General features: G+C 37.3%; 1 protein-coding gene across 8 annotated transcripts in view; it reads right to left on the bottom strand.

Moving 5' to 3' along the window:
• ASXL3 (ASXL transcriptional regulator 3) overlaps positions 1-16,560 on the bottom strand; it is a 182,091-nt gene that overhangs the window by 69,882 nt on the left and 95,649 nt on the right. For all 8 annotated transcript variants that reach the window (XM_077900395.1, XM_077900397.1, XM_077900396.1 and 5 more), the window contains one exon: positions 16,053-16,172. In XM_077900395.1, coding sequence (XP_077756521.1) covers positions 16,053-16,172 — 120 coding nt within the window. The remainder of the gene's footprint in view (positions 1-16,052; positions 16,173-16,560) is intronic.

Genomic DNA, 16,560 nt, shown 5'->3' with positions numbered 1-16,560 from the left:
AAAATTCAAGGTTAAGTGTATGAATCAAGAAGTTAATAAATGAACTAGAAAAATTTGAGAAGGAAGGATTACAAAAATAAAAGTATATAGTCCTAAAACAGAAAAGAAGGACAATGAAGACCATCAACACCAGGAAAAGGGGTTTTGTTTTTATATTAGACTAATAAAATAGATATACCTCTGGTAAGACACGGTAAAAAGAGGAATGAAAGGTAGGAACATAATTCTAGATATAGTATACAAGACACATATAATTGATTGAATCAATTGAAAATTGATTTTGAGCTGTGTAATATGATCCTATGACTATTGAATATCTCTAAAGACCAACAATTTTTAAGTTATAAATATTATTAAATTTAATTTAAAATTAATTTAAAATAGAAAACCTGAATAGATTTGCAAAAACTTTTGAAAATAGGCAACCTCCTCTACCCCACATACAGAAATATATATTATAAATATACATATTATAAATATAATATAAAGATGAGTTTCACCAATCCATTAAGGAACTCTCCCACCATTTCATTTTGTAAATATTCCAGAGAAAAGGTTTATAAAGAAATATTTTCAATTCACTTTATGAAGTTAATATAATCTTTATTCCAAAATAAGAACAGTATAAGAGGAAAAAAAGATCAACCAATATGACAAAAAAAAAAAGTACAAAAGTTGTATCATTTAGAAAAAAATCTAAAGCAAATTTAACAAATTCTAACATTTGTTTAGTCAAGGAGCTAGGTATATAGGTGTCTGCTTTATTAGCATCTGTATTTTTCAATATTTTTAAAGTATTTCACAACTAAAAACAAAAGACCACAAGGAGAGAAGAATTAGGGAGAAGCTTTTTTTCTTAGCAGTGGAGGCAAAGGCGAAACCTAGAGACAGAAATGTTTAGGCACATAGGAAAGGAGTCCGCTTAATTGTCATTTATGACCTAAATAATCTCATATGAAGAAGTTGAGGTCATTTACTGAGAGTGATTCTGACTGGGGAGGAGTGTTGGGGAAATGAGAAAATTCTAAGACTTTGAAACATGTTATAAGCAAAGCAAAAAGCAGGACTTATGCTATTGGTTACTATTTAGAATGGTTCAAAATCTTTAAGAATAACACTGATAAAAGAAGATTCAGAGAGGTACATAAGCTTTAATGACATATCTAAAGGAAGATCTATTTCAAACATGTCTAAATAAGCGAGAACATGTTCCATAATTTTGGAACAAAGAGCAGATGAACTTATTGCTAAATGTGTAGCCACACAGGATGTTTAATCCCATTTTAATTATCTTTACACACTTATTCTTAATTGGCTTAAGAACAATCCAATTATATCTGATTGTCTTATCTCATTAGAACTGGTACCTCATCTCCCTACAGCATTCAGAGGAAGAAAAATATGTCATTTTAGTGTCTAATTCCTGGACAGCAGGAGAATAAAGTAGCTGAATTCCAGAGAAGGAAGGAAGGGAAGCATCAGTTGTCAAATTGCCACAATAAGGGTCTATGCCATACAAGAAGACACTAAGCTGACCCCATGATAAAAACCATGGGGAATATATCCAATCAGGGTCAGGGAAATTCTCTATTACTTTGACCAAAGGGAGTTCAAAGACCACCAATCTGAGTAAAGGCTGCAGCCTCTTGGTCAATGGGTAGTCTGTAGGCTTAAACACTCCTATTTCCCAGAAAGGAACACAGAGGATTTATGCATAAAATGCACAAACACAGAGACACAGACATAACACTCACCCAAAGGGAAGGAGCCCAAGCAAGAGGCAAGACTACGGTCTTTTGTTACAAGAGGAACTATCCAAAGAAATACAGAAAGACTTCAAAATGAAAAAATTCTTCATTGTCTCAATTAGAGAGGAATGATTCTAAAAGAGCTCAGAGAAAAACAGGCTTTCAAAGATTCCATCTAAGGGGAAAAAATTTATCATAGGACAAAAGCAAATCATTCACAACGTGATTCAACATAGCCTTCACAAATGAAGTAACTGTATAATGAATCTATTGGGTAGCACCGAATCCTTTAAAATATAGTACTGAGGTTAAAGAACTGTGAGATTATGGTTACAAAACAACATAAATGTTAGCAACCTTGATGTTTAAAAATAATAAAATTAACAAGAACATGGAGTTCGGAGGGACTGTAAGTCTAATTATTCATCCATCCTTTACAATATTCTGTCTAAAGTTGTAATGAGTAATCAAAAAAAATCACTATTTCAGTTTTTCACATTTTAATACCTTTGGACAGAACTTTTAGATATGAATATATCTCATGGCAGTGTTCAGCAATTCCGTTTTTTTTTTTGTTTTACTTCTGTTCTTTTTTATTATTCAGTTAAAATTAAACTTAGTACTCTTAATTAAAATGCCTAATACAGTTTTTTTCCTAAAATGATCTCTGGCTGTAGACATACAATAAGAGATATCAAATCACTTTCTTCCACCAGGTGAGGATAAGAGAAGTCTGATTCAGAAGAAGGCCTTCTTCCCCTGACCCTGCTGGCACCCTGATCTCAGGAGGACTCTATGCTTGCCTCATACCTCCAACATGGCTAGATAAATGCTGGATCATTTTGAACACCTAAGAAATCCATCTGAGGACCTACAGAACAAGTTGCACAGTTGGAGGGAGAGAAGAGGCCATACTGTGGAGATGGGATTTGGGAGAGAAAGGGATCATGGGAGAAAGTCCTCACTGCAGAGAGAGGAGAGGGAGAGAGTCCGAGTCAGTGAGCAGTGCACAGGGGGTCGCACAAGGAAAACTTGTCCCCAAAGCCACTGACTGGGAAAAAAAAGGGGGACTGATTATATTGAGTGGTGACAACCAGTGGAGCTCAAAGACTGGAGTTTTAGAGTTCCACAGTATAGCTGATGTGGAGTCTGGGTGGATGCAGCCCGGTGCTCCTGTGGAGAAGGAGGGCAGAGGCCAGGGAGTAGATGGCGCAATCCGAGAAATCCTCTGGGATACACTGGGAGAGACTTTTCCCAGATGTGGTGCATCTGGAAGAGGTGGCTCTGTTTCTCAGGGAACAAGAGTCAGCAGGTGCCACTGCACTGTCCTATTCATTAGCAAAGGCCCAGAGACATCTCCTGGGAGCACTTAATCTGAACTCACTCTTTCTGCTGCACTTTACTCTGAATTTCAAGCTTCTGTGTATTAGTGCAACTGCACTTCTGGGACAAAATGGCCCCAGTCCCAGTACACCTAGACATTCCCCCAGAGGACCAGTCAGGGTCCATGCTGCATTGGGTCCCCAAAGTTTGGAGTTTTCTAATAGCCGGTGTGCCTGAGATAAACATGCATGCACTGTGCTGCCAGGGGAGCAGACAGCCCAGACATAGATGGGGCAAAGGCAGAAATCTGAGGGACGCCTGGGGCATGAGTGGAGACTATGTGCTCTTCTGTGAAGGCTTCCTGGACAGCAGCAAGTGTCCCTCTCTCAGAACAAGGGAGAGGGCTGATGCCATTCTACTCATGCCTGTCAGCATAGATGGACTTTAGTGAGCACACAGCACTGATAGTTGAGGCTTAGCCACCTACAGCAAGCCCCCTCACATTGCACTCTGCAGGTCCTTCTTTACTAGGGCAAGTCTAAGAGCCAGACAGCAGGCTGTCTGGCTTCTTAGGAAGGCTTAGGAAGGCTTCTCCCCCAGAAGACCAACACAATCCCTATCCCTCCCAAAGCACCAAGTATACTAACCACAGGAGAGCTGCAGCTCTAGTGGAAATAGGATCAGGCCTCTTTTAACAAGCAGACCCAGAGCATACCTAGGTATAAAATTTGCCACACTCTGGCCAAGGTCCAAACACTTCTCACTGCAAGCAAATAGAAATTCTGCAGAGGACTGACCTGAGAGAAAGAGCAGCCAAAACACAGCAGCAGAATGTATACAATATCCACCAGAAATACTTGCTCAGGTGCTAGACCCTGGACATTATATGACCTCTTCTTAATAAAGCCATTGCTCTCAGGAGCAGGAAACAACAGTTTTCCTTACACAGAGAAAAAGACAGAGACCTGGACAAAATGTTAAGATGGAGGAATTCATCTCAAACAAAAGAACAAGAAAAGGTCACAGCCAGAGATCTAATTGAAACAGATAGAAGTAATATGCCTGAACCAGAGTTTAAAACAAAAATCCTAAAGATGCTAGTTGGGTTTGAGAAAAACACAGAAGACACCAGGGAGTCCCTTACCACAGAGCTAAAACACCAAAAAACTAGTCAGGCAAAAGAAAAAAAAAAAACAACAACAAACTATAACTGAGATGTGAAATTGACTGGACATAATGACTACAACAATAGAAGAAACAGAGGAACAAATAAGTGACACAGAAGAAAAAATTATGGAAAATAAGCTGAAAAGAAGAGGGAAAGAAAAATACTAGATCATGAATGTAGGCTAGGCACTTAGTGACTCCATAAAGCATAACATTAGCATCATAGGAGTTTGAGAAGAAGAAGAGAGGGGAGAAGGGGCAGAAAGTTTTTTGAGCAAATTATAACTGAAAACTTCCCTATACTGGGGAAGGAAACAGACATCCAATTCCAAGAGGCACAGAGAACTCCCATCAAAATTAACAAAAAGAGGGTAACACCCAAGATATATCATAATAAAATTTGCAAAACATATAAAGAAAACATCCTAAAAGCAACAAGGGAAATAAATCCCTAACTTAAAAAGGAGGACAGATAAGGTTTCCAGCAGACCACTCCTCAGAAATATCGCAGGCCAGAAGAGAATGGCATAATTTAATCAATAAGTTGAATGAGGAAAAATATGCAGCCAAGAATACTTTATCTGGCAGGGCTGTCATTAGAATAGAATGAAAGATAAAGAATTTCCCAGACATTAAAGAAAAAAAAAAAAAAAAAAAAACCTCAAGGAGTTCATGACCACTAAACCAGTTCTGCAAGAACTATTAAAGGGAACTCTGAGAGGGAAAGAAAGATCAAAAGTAACAAAGACTAGGAAGGGGGGCTGGCTCAGTCAGTTAAACATCTGCCTTCAGCTCAGATTATGATCTCAGGGACTTGGGATGGAGCCCCACAACGGGCTCCCTGTGTAGCAAGGAGTCTGTTTCTCCTTCTCTCCAATCATGCCCTCTTTGTCTTGCCGCTTGGAATTGGATCTCTGTTTCCTTCCCCAATATAGGGAAGTTTTCAGCTATAATTTGCTCAAATAAACTTTCTGCCCCTTTTCCTCTCTCTCTCTTCTGGGGCTCCTATGATATGAAGCTTATGCTTTATGGAGTCACTAAAGTACCCTAAGAATCTCCAGAAACAATGACTTAACAGGTAATACAATGGGACTAAGCTCATATCTATCAATAATCATTCAGAATGTCAGTGGACTGAATGCTTCAATCAGAGACATAGGGTATCAGAACAGATTAAAAAAAAAAAAAGAACCTTCCATATGCTGCCTACAAGAGACTCATTTTAGACTTACAGATACCTGCAGATGGAGAGTGAAAGGACAGAGAACCATTTATCATGCTAATGGCCATCAAAGAAAATCAGAGTAGCCATACTTATATCAAACAAACTAGATTTTAAATCAAAGACTGAAATAAGAGGTGAGAAGGGCACTAAATCATAATAAAGGGATCAATCTAACAAGAATATCTAAAAATTATGAATATTTATGCCCCAACTTGAGAGCACCTAAATATATAAATCAATTAATAACAAACATAAAGAAACTCATTGATATTAATACAATAATAGCAAGGGACTTTAACAGCCTACTTAATAGTACTGGACAGATAATCTAAGTAGAAAATCAAGAAGAAAACAATGGTTTTGAATGACATACCAGACCAGATGGACTTCACATATATATTTAGAACATTTCATCCTAAAAAAGCAAACTATACATTCTTTTCGAGTTCACATGGGACATTCTTCAGAACAGATCACACACTGAGTCACAAATCACATACAAAAAGACTGAGATCATACCATGCATGTTTCCTGACCAAATGCTAGGAAACTTGAAGTCAAATACAAGAAAAAAATTGGAAATACCACAAATACATGGAAGCTAAAGAACATCCTACTAAAGAATGAATGGGTTTTCAGGATATTAAAGAAGAAATGAAAAAAATACACGGAAACAACTGAAAATGAAAGCACAATGATCTAAAACCTTTGGGATGCAGGAAAAGTGGTCCTAAGAGGGAACTATAAGAAATGCAGGACTACCTCAAGAAGGAAGAAAAGTCTCAAATACACAAACTAACCTTACACCTAAGGGAGTTAGAAAAAGAACAGCCAATGAAGCTGAAAGCCAGCAGAAGAAGAATAAAGATTAGAGCAGAAATAAATGATATAGAAACATCAACAACAACAACAACAACAAAAGTAGAACAGATCAATGAAACTAGTAGCTGGTTTTTGGAAGAATTAATAAAATAAACTCCTAGCCAGACTTATCAAAAAGAAAAGAGAAAGGACCCAAATAAATAAAATCACAAACTGAAGAGAGAGATCACAACCAATACCACAAAAACAGTTATAATAGGGTATTATGAAAATTTATATGCTAAGATATTGGGCAATCTGGAAGAAATAAATTCCTAGAAACATAACAACTACCAAAAATGAAACAAAAAGAAATAGAAAATTTGATCAGATCCATACCAGCAAAGGAATTGAATCAATAATCAAAAATCTCCCAACAAATAAAAGTCCAGAGCCAGAAGAAGAGTTAATACCTATTCTTCTCAAACTATTCTAAAAAAATAAAAAAGAAACTGAAAGAAAACTTCCAAACTTAATACATGAGCTACCATTACCTTGATTCCCAAACAGACAAAGATCCCATTAAAAAGGAGAATTACAACCCAATTCCCTGATGAACATGGATGCAAAAATTCTCAACAATGTACTAGCAAATTGAATTCAACAGTATATTAAAACAATTATTCACCAAGATCAAGTGGGATTTATTCCTGGGCTGCTGGGGTGGTTCAATATTTGCAAATCAATCCACACGATACACCACATTAATAAAACAAAGGATATGAACCATATGATCCTCTCAGTAGATGCAGATGAAGCATTTGACAAAGTGCAGCACCCATTCTTGATATAAACCCTCACCAAAGTAGGAACGATAAACCTCATCATCATAAAGGCCATATATGAAAGACCCACAGCTAATATCATCTTCAATGGGGAAAAACAGTTTTTCCTCTTTGGTCAGGAAAAAGATATGGATGTCTGCTCTCACCATTGTTATTTAACGTAGTACTGGAAGGGGATGCCTGGGTGGCTTGGCGGTTGAATATCTGCCTTTGGCTCAGGGTGTGATCCCATGGTCTCGGGCTGAGTCCCAGGATCGAGTCTCACATCAGGCTCCCTGCATGGAGCCTGCTTCTCCCTCTGCCTGTGTCTCTGCCTTTCTCTCTGTGTCTCTCATGAATAAATAAAGTCTTAAAAAAAAAAAAAAACCCACAACATAGTACTGGAAGTCCTAGCCTCAGCAATCAGACAACACAAAGAAATAAAAGGCATCCAAATTGTCAAGGAAAAAGCCACACTTTCACTACTCACACACAACACATGATCTATGTAGAAAACCTTAAAGACTCCACCGTGGAGTCCCTGGGTGGCTCAGCTGGTTGGTTAAGCATCTGCCTTTAGCTCACATCATGATCTCAGGGTCCTGGGATTGAGACATGAGTTAGGACCCCTGCTCAGCAGGAAGTCTGCCTGTCCCACTGCCCTTCCCTCTGTTCATGCTCTCTCTCAAATAAATAAATAAATAAAATCTTTAAAAAAAAAAAAAAAAAAGACTCTACCAAAATTGCTAGAACTGATACATGAATTCAGTAAAGTCACAGGATACAAAATCAACATATAGAGATCTGTGGAATTTCTATACACCAATAATGAAGCAAAAAAAGAAATTAGGAATCAATCCCATTTACAACTGCACCCAAAACAATAAGATATCTAGGAATAAACCTAAACAAAAAGGTAAAAGATCTGTTAAGTGTTCCATAGAAACTAAGTATTCTATAACACGTATGAAAGAAATTGAGCACAACACAAATACAAGGAAAAACATTCCATTGCTGATGGATTAGAAGAAAAAATATTGTTAAAATGTCTATACTATACAAAGCAATCTACAAATTTAGTGCAATTCCCATCAAAATACCACCAGCATTTTTCAGAGTTAGAATAAACAATCCTAAAATTTGTATGAAGCCACAAAAGACCCTGAATATAGCCAAAGCAATTTTGAAAAAGAAAAGTGAAGCTGGAGGGCATCAAAATTCCAGACTTCAAGCTATATTACATAGCTTGAAGTACTGATCAAATCAGTAAGATACCAGCACAAAAACTGACATGCAGATCAATGGAACAGAATAGAAAACCCAGAAACAGACCCATAACTATATGGTCAACTAATGTTCTCAAAGCAGGAGAGAATATCCAAAGGAAAAAAAGACAGTTTCTTCAACAAATGGGCTTGGGAAAGCTGGACAGCAACATGCAGAAGAATGAAACTGGACCACTTTCTATACCACACACGAAAATAACTTTGAAATGGATGATCTAAATGTGATACAGTATACCATCTCACATCCTAGAGGAGAACACAGGGCAGCAACCCTTTTGACATTGGCTATAGCTGATGGGGAACCCTCTTATACTGTTGGTGGAGATGCAAATTGGTGCAGGCACTCTGGAAAACAGTATAGCGGTTCCTCAAAAAGTTAAAAATGGAACTACCCTATAACCCAGCAATTGCACTACTAAGTATTTACCCAAAGGATAAAAAAATACTGATTCAAAGGGGTACATGCACCCAATGTTTACAGCAGCATTATCAACAAGACCCAAAATATGGAGAGAGCCCAAATGTCCACTGACTGATGAATGGATATAGAGGTGGTGTGTCTGCATATATATATATATATGTGTGTGTATACACACATATACACAACAGATTATAACGCAGCCATCAAAAATAATAAAAATCTTGCCATTTCAATGATGTGAATGAAGCAGAGTGTATTATGTTAAGCAAAATAATTTAGTCAGTGGAAGACAAATATCATATGATTTCACTCATATGTCAAATTTATTAAACAAAAAAGATGAACATGGGAAAAGAAAAACAAAGAGAGACAAAGGGGGAGGCAAACCACCAAAGAAACTCTTACTTATAGAGAACAAACTGAGGGTTGCTGGAGGGGAGGTGGATGGGGTGATGGGCTAGAATGGGAGATATGCATTAAGAAAGGCACTTGTGGTGAGCACTGGGTGTTACATATATGTGATTTTAAAAAACAAAGATGTCCCCTAACAAAATACCATGGACTTTCTTCAGAGAGTTAGAACAAATTATTTTAAGATTTGTGTGGAATCAGAAAAGACCCCGAATAGCCAGGGGAATTTTAAAAAAGAAAACCATATCTGGGGGCATCACAATGCCAGATTTCAGGTTGTACTACAAAGCTGTGGTCATCAAGACAGTGTGGTACTGGCACAAAAACAGACACATAGATCAATGGAACAGAATAGAGAACCCAGAAGTGGACCCTGAACTTTATGGTCAACTAATATTCGATAAAGGAGGAAAGACTATCCATTGGAAGAAAGACAGTCTCTTCAATAAATGGTGCTGGGAAAATTGGACATCCACATGCAGAAGAATGAAACTAGACCACTCTCTTGCACCAGACACAAAGATAAACTCAAAATGGATGAAAGATCTAAATGCGAGACAAGATTCCATCAAAGTCCTAGAGGAGAACACAGGGAACACCCTTTTTGAACTCAGCCACAGTAACTACTTCTTGCAAGATACATCCACGAAGGCAAAAGAAACAAAAGCAAAAATGAACTATTTGGACTTCATCAAGATAAGAAGCTTTTGCACAGCAAAGGATACAGTCAACAAAACTAAAAGACAACCTACAGAATGGGAGAAGATATTTGCAAATGACGTATCAGATAAAGGGCTAGTTTCCAAGATCTATAAAGAACTTCTTAAACTCAACACCAAAGAAACAAACAATCCAATCATGAAATGGGCAAAAGACATGAACAGAAATCTCACAGAGGAAGACATAGACATGGCCAACATGCATATGAGAAAATGCTCTGCATCACTGGCCATCAGGGAAATACAAATCAAAACCACAATGAGATACCACCTCACACCAGTGAGAATGGGGAACATTAACAAGGCAGGAAACCACAAATGTTGGAGAGGATGCGGAGAAAAGGGAACCCTCTTACACTGTTGGTGGGAATGTGAACTGGTGCAGCCACTCTGGAAAACTGTGTGGAGGTTCCTCAAAGAGTTAAAAATAAACCTGCCCTACAACCCAGCAATTGCACTACTGGGGATTTACCACAAAGATACAGATGCAATGAAACGCCGGAACACCTGCACCCCGATGTTTATAGCAGCAATGGCCACAATAGCCAAACTGTGGAAGGAGCCTAGGTGTCCATCGAAAGATGAATGGATAAAGAAGATGTGGTTTATGTATACAATGGAATATTACTCAGCCATTAGAAACGACAAATACCCATCAACGTGGATGGAACTGGAGGGTATTATGCTGAGTGAAGTAAGTCAATCGGAGAAGGACAGACATTATATGGTCTCATTCATTTGGGGAATATAAATAATAGTGAAAGGGAATAGAAGGGACAAGAGAAGAAATGTGTGGGAAATATCAGAAAGGGAGACAGAACATAAAGACTCCTAACTCTGGGAAACAAACCAGGGGTGGTGGAAGGGGAGGAGGGCGGGGGGTGGGGGTGACTGGGTGACGGGCACTGAGGGGGGAACTTGATGCGATGAGCACTGGATGTTATTGTATATGTTGGTAAATTGAGCACCAATAAAAAATAAATTTATTTAAAAAAATAAAAAATAAAAATAATAAATAAAAAACAAAGATGTCAAATCATGTTTATACAACACTGGGAAAATCATTTTAGGTGACAGGATTCAGGGATACTATTCAAATTTTATTTTAATTTTCCTGCATTAATTTATTTTAAAAGTATGCAACATTTTATGAAACCAGCAAAGTTGTAATTCTTCACTACAAAAAGATGAAATCAAATGAAATACACTGGAATGAATGTTAGGGAAAAATGTGAGAAATTAATACAAAACAAATGGTAAGAGAGTATCATTAAACATTTTTAAAAATGTTTACAACCCCTTCTCTAAGCTCCCTGAAGACCAGGAGATGATAATATACCAGGGTTAGCTCAGAAAGCTCCATAGGGGAGGTTTTAAATGAGTTCCATCTTTTGCTAAGGCCAGGAGAAAGGCTATGAAACAACTGATGAGGCTAGAAAACATGTAGCTCAAAGCCTATTTTCAGCCATCACCAACCTTTCATCTCCACCAGCTGCAGTTTCAACTGTCTGATTAATATTTACTGTGATACTATTTTGCAAGACCTTTGACAATAAAAGAACCCAGTAGATATTGTTAGCATTTGTTTGTATGTATATCAGAATAGTGTTTTCCACTATGTGTGATGCAAATATGGGTGAGAGACCAAGATTTTGTTGGTTTTTTATTTTAACATCATTAGAGAAGTGGTCTTTAGACTCATTATTTTATTTAATTACACTCAGTCACTATGTTACTATGTCTATTCAATCACAGAGCTACTCCGAGAAATATTTTCAGAATTTTCATACATAACCTTGGTCGAGAACAACCAAACAGAACAAAATAAAACAAAAAAAGAAACCTATGTCAGAAGTAATGGGCTCCCATGCTAAATGACACATTTCTCAAAAAAGGTTTAAGATTACCATCAGAAAAACTGGAATGACTGAGGATATTAAAGTTCAATAATTTTTTATAAAAGATTTATTTATTTGAGAGAGAGAGAAAGTGGGGAGAGGAGCAGAGGGAGAGAATCTTTAAGCAGACTTCTCACTGAGTGTGGAGCCTGATGCAGGGCTCGATCTCACAACCCTGAGATAGTGACCTGAACTGAGACCAAGAGACAGATGCTCAACCAAGTGAGCCACCCAGGCACCCCTCAGTAATTTTTTTATTGTGTGTTCCTCACCCTCTCCAGGGAAGCTGGCGTATAAAGGGACCTGAGGGAGGTCTATGGCACTTTCTTACTCAAGTGTCCTCAGGGAAGCACACCAGGCTCCGTTGTGCCCTGGGCTATAAACATGAGATTCCAAGACCCAAGTGAAATCTATACCTGAATAGGGTCATTATCCTGCAATTTGATTAAGTATTTGCCAGAGACCAAAAGGAAGCACTCGAGGGATTAGGAGGATTTTTATATCTGGTTAGGGGAATCTCACAATAAGGATGACAATTTATTTTTATTTATTTATTTGTTTGTTTGTTTATTTATTTATTATTTATTTATTTATGATAGTCGGGGGGGGGGGCAAAGACACAGGCAGAGGGAGAAGCAAAAAAAAAAAAAAAAAGAGGGAGAAGCAGGCTCCATGCACCGGGAGCCCGACGTGGGACTTGATCCCAGGTCTCCAGGATCGCGCCCTGGGCCAAAGGCAGGCGCTAAACCGCTGCGCCACCCAGGGATCCCAAGGATGACAATTTAGACTTACACCCTAACCTCTGACTTTGACTAGATTTAGTTTGAGAGTTACCAATTTAAGTTAGAAAAGACTGACACCATTTGTTTTAATTCAGAATGGTTTCAACAGGTTAGGAGTTATATACAATTACCTCTACCTAGAAGAAAGTAAAGATGGCTCAAACCACATTTCTAAAACTGTATGAATTAGCTGTCTAACCCTGATGGGGAAGGCACAAGGAAGAAACAGCTCTCCCTGTCTGGCTGGCTACTGGATGTTGGTTGGTTCATCTTTCTTTGCACTGTATTTGTAGCTATAAAAGAATGACCTTCCCCAGGGGCATAGGATCATTTTTATGCAAGGGTATGTAAGCATGCTGAAACCTATAGGATACCATCCAAACTTACTACCCCTTCAGCTACTTATAAATAATTCATACCAAAATTATCCAGCACCTACTAAGTGAGAAGGATATAATTGGTGTGGTGAGGACCTCAAAGATAGACAGGAAGGTCACTATGTCCAAGGGAATAACAACTTAATGGCAAAGAGAGGGAAAGCAAAATATAAATAAATATGCCTTAAGGAATATTAAATACTATCCCAAAGCTAAAATGCTTCACAGCATTGAGATTCTTTTACTCTGTAAGATCCCTAAGGTCATAGAACATAAAAACATTACTTTCTAGAAGAAACATGGGGTATTGTCTAGAAATAGTTATGTTTAAGGCTCTTCCTTTCATTTCATCCTTATCTTTTTTTCACTTTTTATTTTACAGTGCTGGGCGTATATGGGAGGCTTCCTAAACACTGCTCACTTCATTTGCACAGAATGCAGTTGCTTGCTGGTTAGTCATCAGTCCCATTTCCTTCCCAGTAATCACCTTCAGCTTATCTTTGGCAGTTTTTTACATTAACTGACTTATTTTAAGTCCCACCTTCTTCCTCCATCTGCCTGATTTTATAGGATCAGCCAGGAAATCTTAGAGTTGCTAGCCCCCCCTTCCATGTGTAACTAGTAAACCTGGATTTTAACACTGGCAGATTCATCATGTCAGAGGGCCCTGTTGCTCTTCCATGGTGCCTGCAGGTCCATAGTATGGGCTAGATGGTTCAATATCCAAATGCCCAGGATAATGCCCAGGTGTAGACTTTGGAGCTAGCTACTCCTCAGCTTGTATCTTAGCCATGTCATTTATGGGGGAACCTCCTTAAATGGGCCTCAGTTTCTTCAGCTGAAAAATGGAAATAATTCTACTGTACATAATTGAAGGCAGTACTAAACAAGATAACTTATTAAGAGATACCTAGACTATTACGTTAAATACAAGCACTGAATATGATTTCACTTCTACATCTCTTCATTAAGGTAGCTTCACTATTCTATTACTTTGCAGTCTTTAAAAAAAAAGCAGCTTAAAATGAACACAGTGGTCTCCTTTATCAACTTTTTAAATTGCTGACAAGTCAGCTGAAATACTCTGACAATACAATTTTTAAAATGTAAGACATTCATTGCCATGCAGGGCTTCTAGGTAACAATAGTTAGAAAGCAAGAGCTCCTGAGTAAAACCTGAATACCTGACAAGATCCTGATAACATACTACACACCTTTTTTGACTTCCAATCCTGAAGTTAGCTCAGTAATTAAATAGGGAGGGCCCTATGCCTTGAATTTTTTTAGATGCATGATATGCCATTGACTTTACGGAAGTTGGTAGCAGGCCATTTTTAACCGAATGTCACTAATTTTTAAATAACTTAGGATATCAGAGGACCTGGGTGGCTCAGTGGGTTAAGCATCGGCCTTCAGCTCAGATCATGATCCCAAGGTCCTGGGATAGAGCCCAGCATGGAGCTCCCCGCTCAGTGGGGAGTCTGCTTCTCCTCTCCCTTCTCCTGCTTGCTCTCTCTCTTTCTCAAGTGGATAAATAAAATCTTTAAACAATAAATACATTATTTATGATATCACAACATGGCATTTTTTTAGTACATTTTTTAATACATTCTTTACATATCACTCTCCCGTGGTAGTTTTCTATTTTAGAAGCTACTCCTATTAAAGTACATACTTTACAACCCTCAAAAGACTAGGAAAAAAACACAATAATACATATTAAGTGAGGATATAAACACACATTCACACATTTTGGGCTACACAAAAATTATAAAATTATTTAGCTTTGGAAATAATGCAAAAGAGGTAATTATCTATATGCCAAGAATGTAAACCAAAAATAAACTCTGTTTAACTAAAGAGATCTTATCTAAGGATTATATAAATCTTATTCAAAGACTTTTTATTGAAAGCATGCTCCCAGGATTTGGCAAAATTCCTGGTATAAAATAAGCAATCAGTAAACCTTTATATATATATGTGTGTGTGTGTGTGTGTGTGTGTATACATATATATATACACACACACACACATATAGTAAACCCTTATTTTATATATATATAAAATGTTTCATATATATTATGTATATGTGTGTGTATGTGTGTGTGTGTGTATATATATATACATATATATAGAGAGAGAGAGAAAGAGAGAAACTCTTGGTTGAATTTTATAAACAGATGAATTGCAAATAAGAATTACCTAAGTTGCCAAGAAAGTAAGTGGCAGAACTGATAATAAAGTTCAGATCAGTAACTGTAATTTCTACCAACCATCTGACAAAGTATTACAATGATCCAGGTCATTATCATTACCCTGACTCAGAAGTGAAATAACGGAGAGAGAGAAATGAAGCCATTAGGTCCAGATTTCCAACAAAGGAGATTCAGTGGAGAATTACAATGTTCAGCCCTGGATATGTTTATTTTCATCTTTTTTAATTCTCACGTTACGTTTTCTCTGAATGCTGCTTCTGAGTATCTGATGCAAGTTATCAGGAAGGAAATCTGCCGAAGAAAACCTGGTGCTGACTTGCAAGACCCTGGGACTGTGTCTCCTACACTACACTTCTCAGCAATTTTACACTGTTTTTCTGACAAGCATTACTGAATATTTCAAGCAGCATCCATGACAAGCAAAGCAGAGCAGTTTTACTGCAGCAGACCCCAATGACAATGTCCTCTATAGTTGAATGAACTCTTTACAAAAAGTTGCACTTTTTTCCCCCAATACAGTATATTCCAATAAACTGAAACCCAGTTGCAGAAACAAAACATGGCACAATAGATAAAATCATGACTTGGCAGATAATTTCTTAAATATACAGATCACATTAAATCTCCTATCTTTACCCAATAATATCATTTATGAATTCAGCAATATGCTAAGACCAATCTATTGGAACTGTACTTTCTTATTTAGTACCCTTTCTGGTTTAGATAAACTGGAAAGATTTTTAAGTTTCCTTGTTTAACCATTACAAAAAATGTTCTAAGAATTTTCCATAATTTCATTGAAAAAAGATATAAATCTCTAAAATGTGAAATGTCATAGTCTATTGAACACTCACCCAAACCAGACTTTTTTAATCGTTTTAAGTGCTGACTTGTTTGTTTTCCAGTGGGAGATTTTTGCCCATGTTTCATTTCTTTATCTGAACTGTCTGCTTCACCATTTTTAGATTCGGATCCTAAAAAAGGAAATAGTTATTATGTCATTATCTTCCTCTTGCTGTCCTTGAAAAGAAAAATCTAAAATTATTTCAAAAACCATAGATATAATCTCCTTTTCTATAAGTTAATTCACTACCTTTGGCCACAATCTGATTCCTCTGCTGGATATAAAGAGAAAAGCCCAATAAATCAATCAAACAGAACAAAAAGCAAGAACAGATGGCCTATTAGTGGAGTCAAAAACACGTTCACTGATCTGATAGCTTTAAAAAGAAACACTCAGATCTTTTGTAAAAACACACGGATAAGCGTCGACAATTCTATACCATTTAGAGAAGATGCAAGACAGAGATAGAAACATGAAAGAAGAGAAGCTTGAAGAGAAGGAGAGATCATACCTTTATA

This window comes from Canis aureus, chromosome 6 (genome assembly GCF_053574225.1).
Source record: "Canis aureus isolate CA01 chromosome 6, VMU_Caureus_v.1.0, whole genome shotgun sequence".
Taxonomy (NCBI): Eukaryota; Metazoa; Chordata; class Mammalia; order Carnivora; family Canidae; genus Canis; species Canis aureus.
This window is presented reverse-complemented; position numbering and strand designations above follow the sequence as displayed.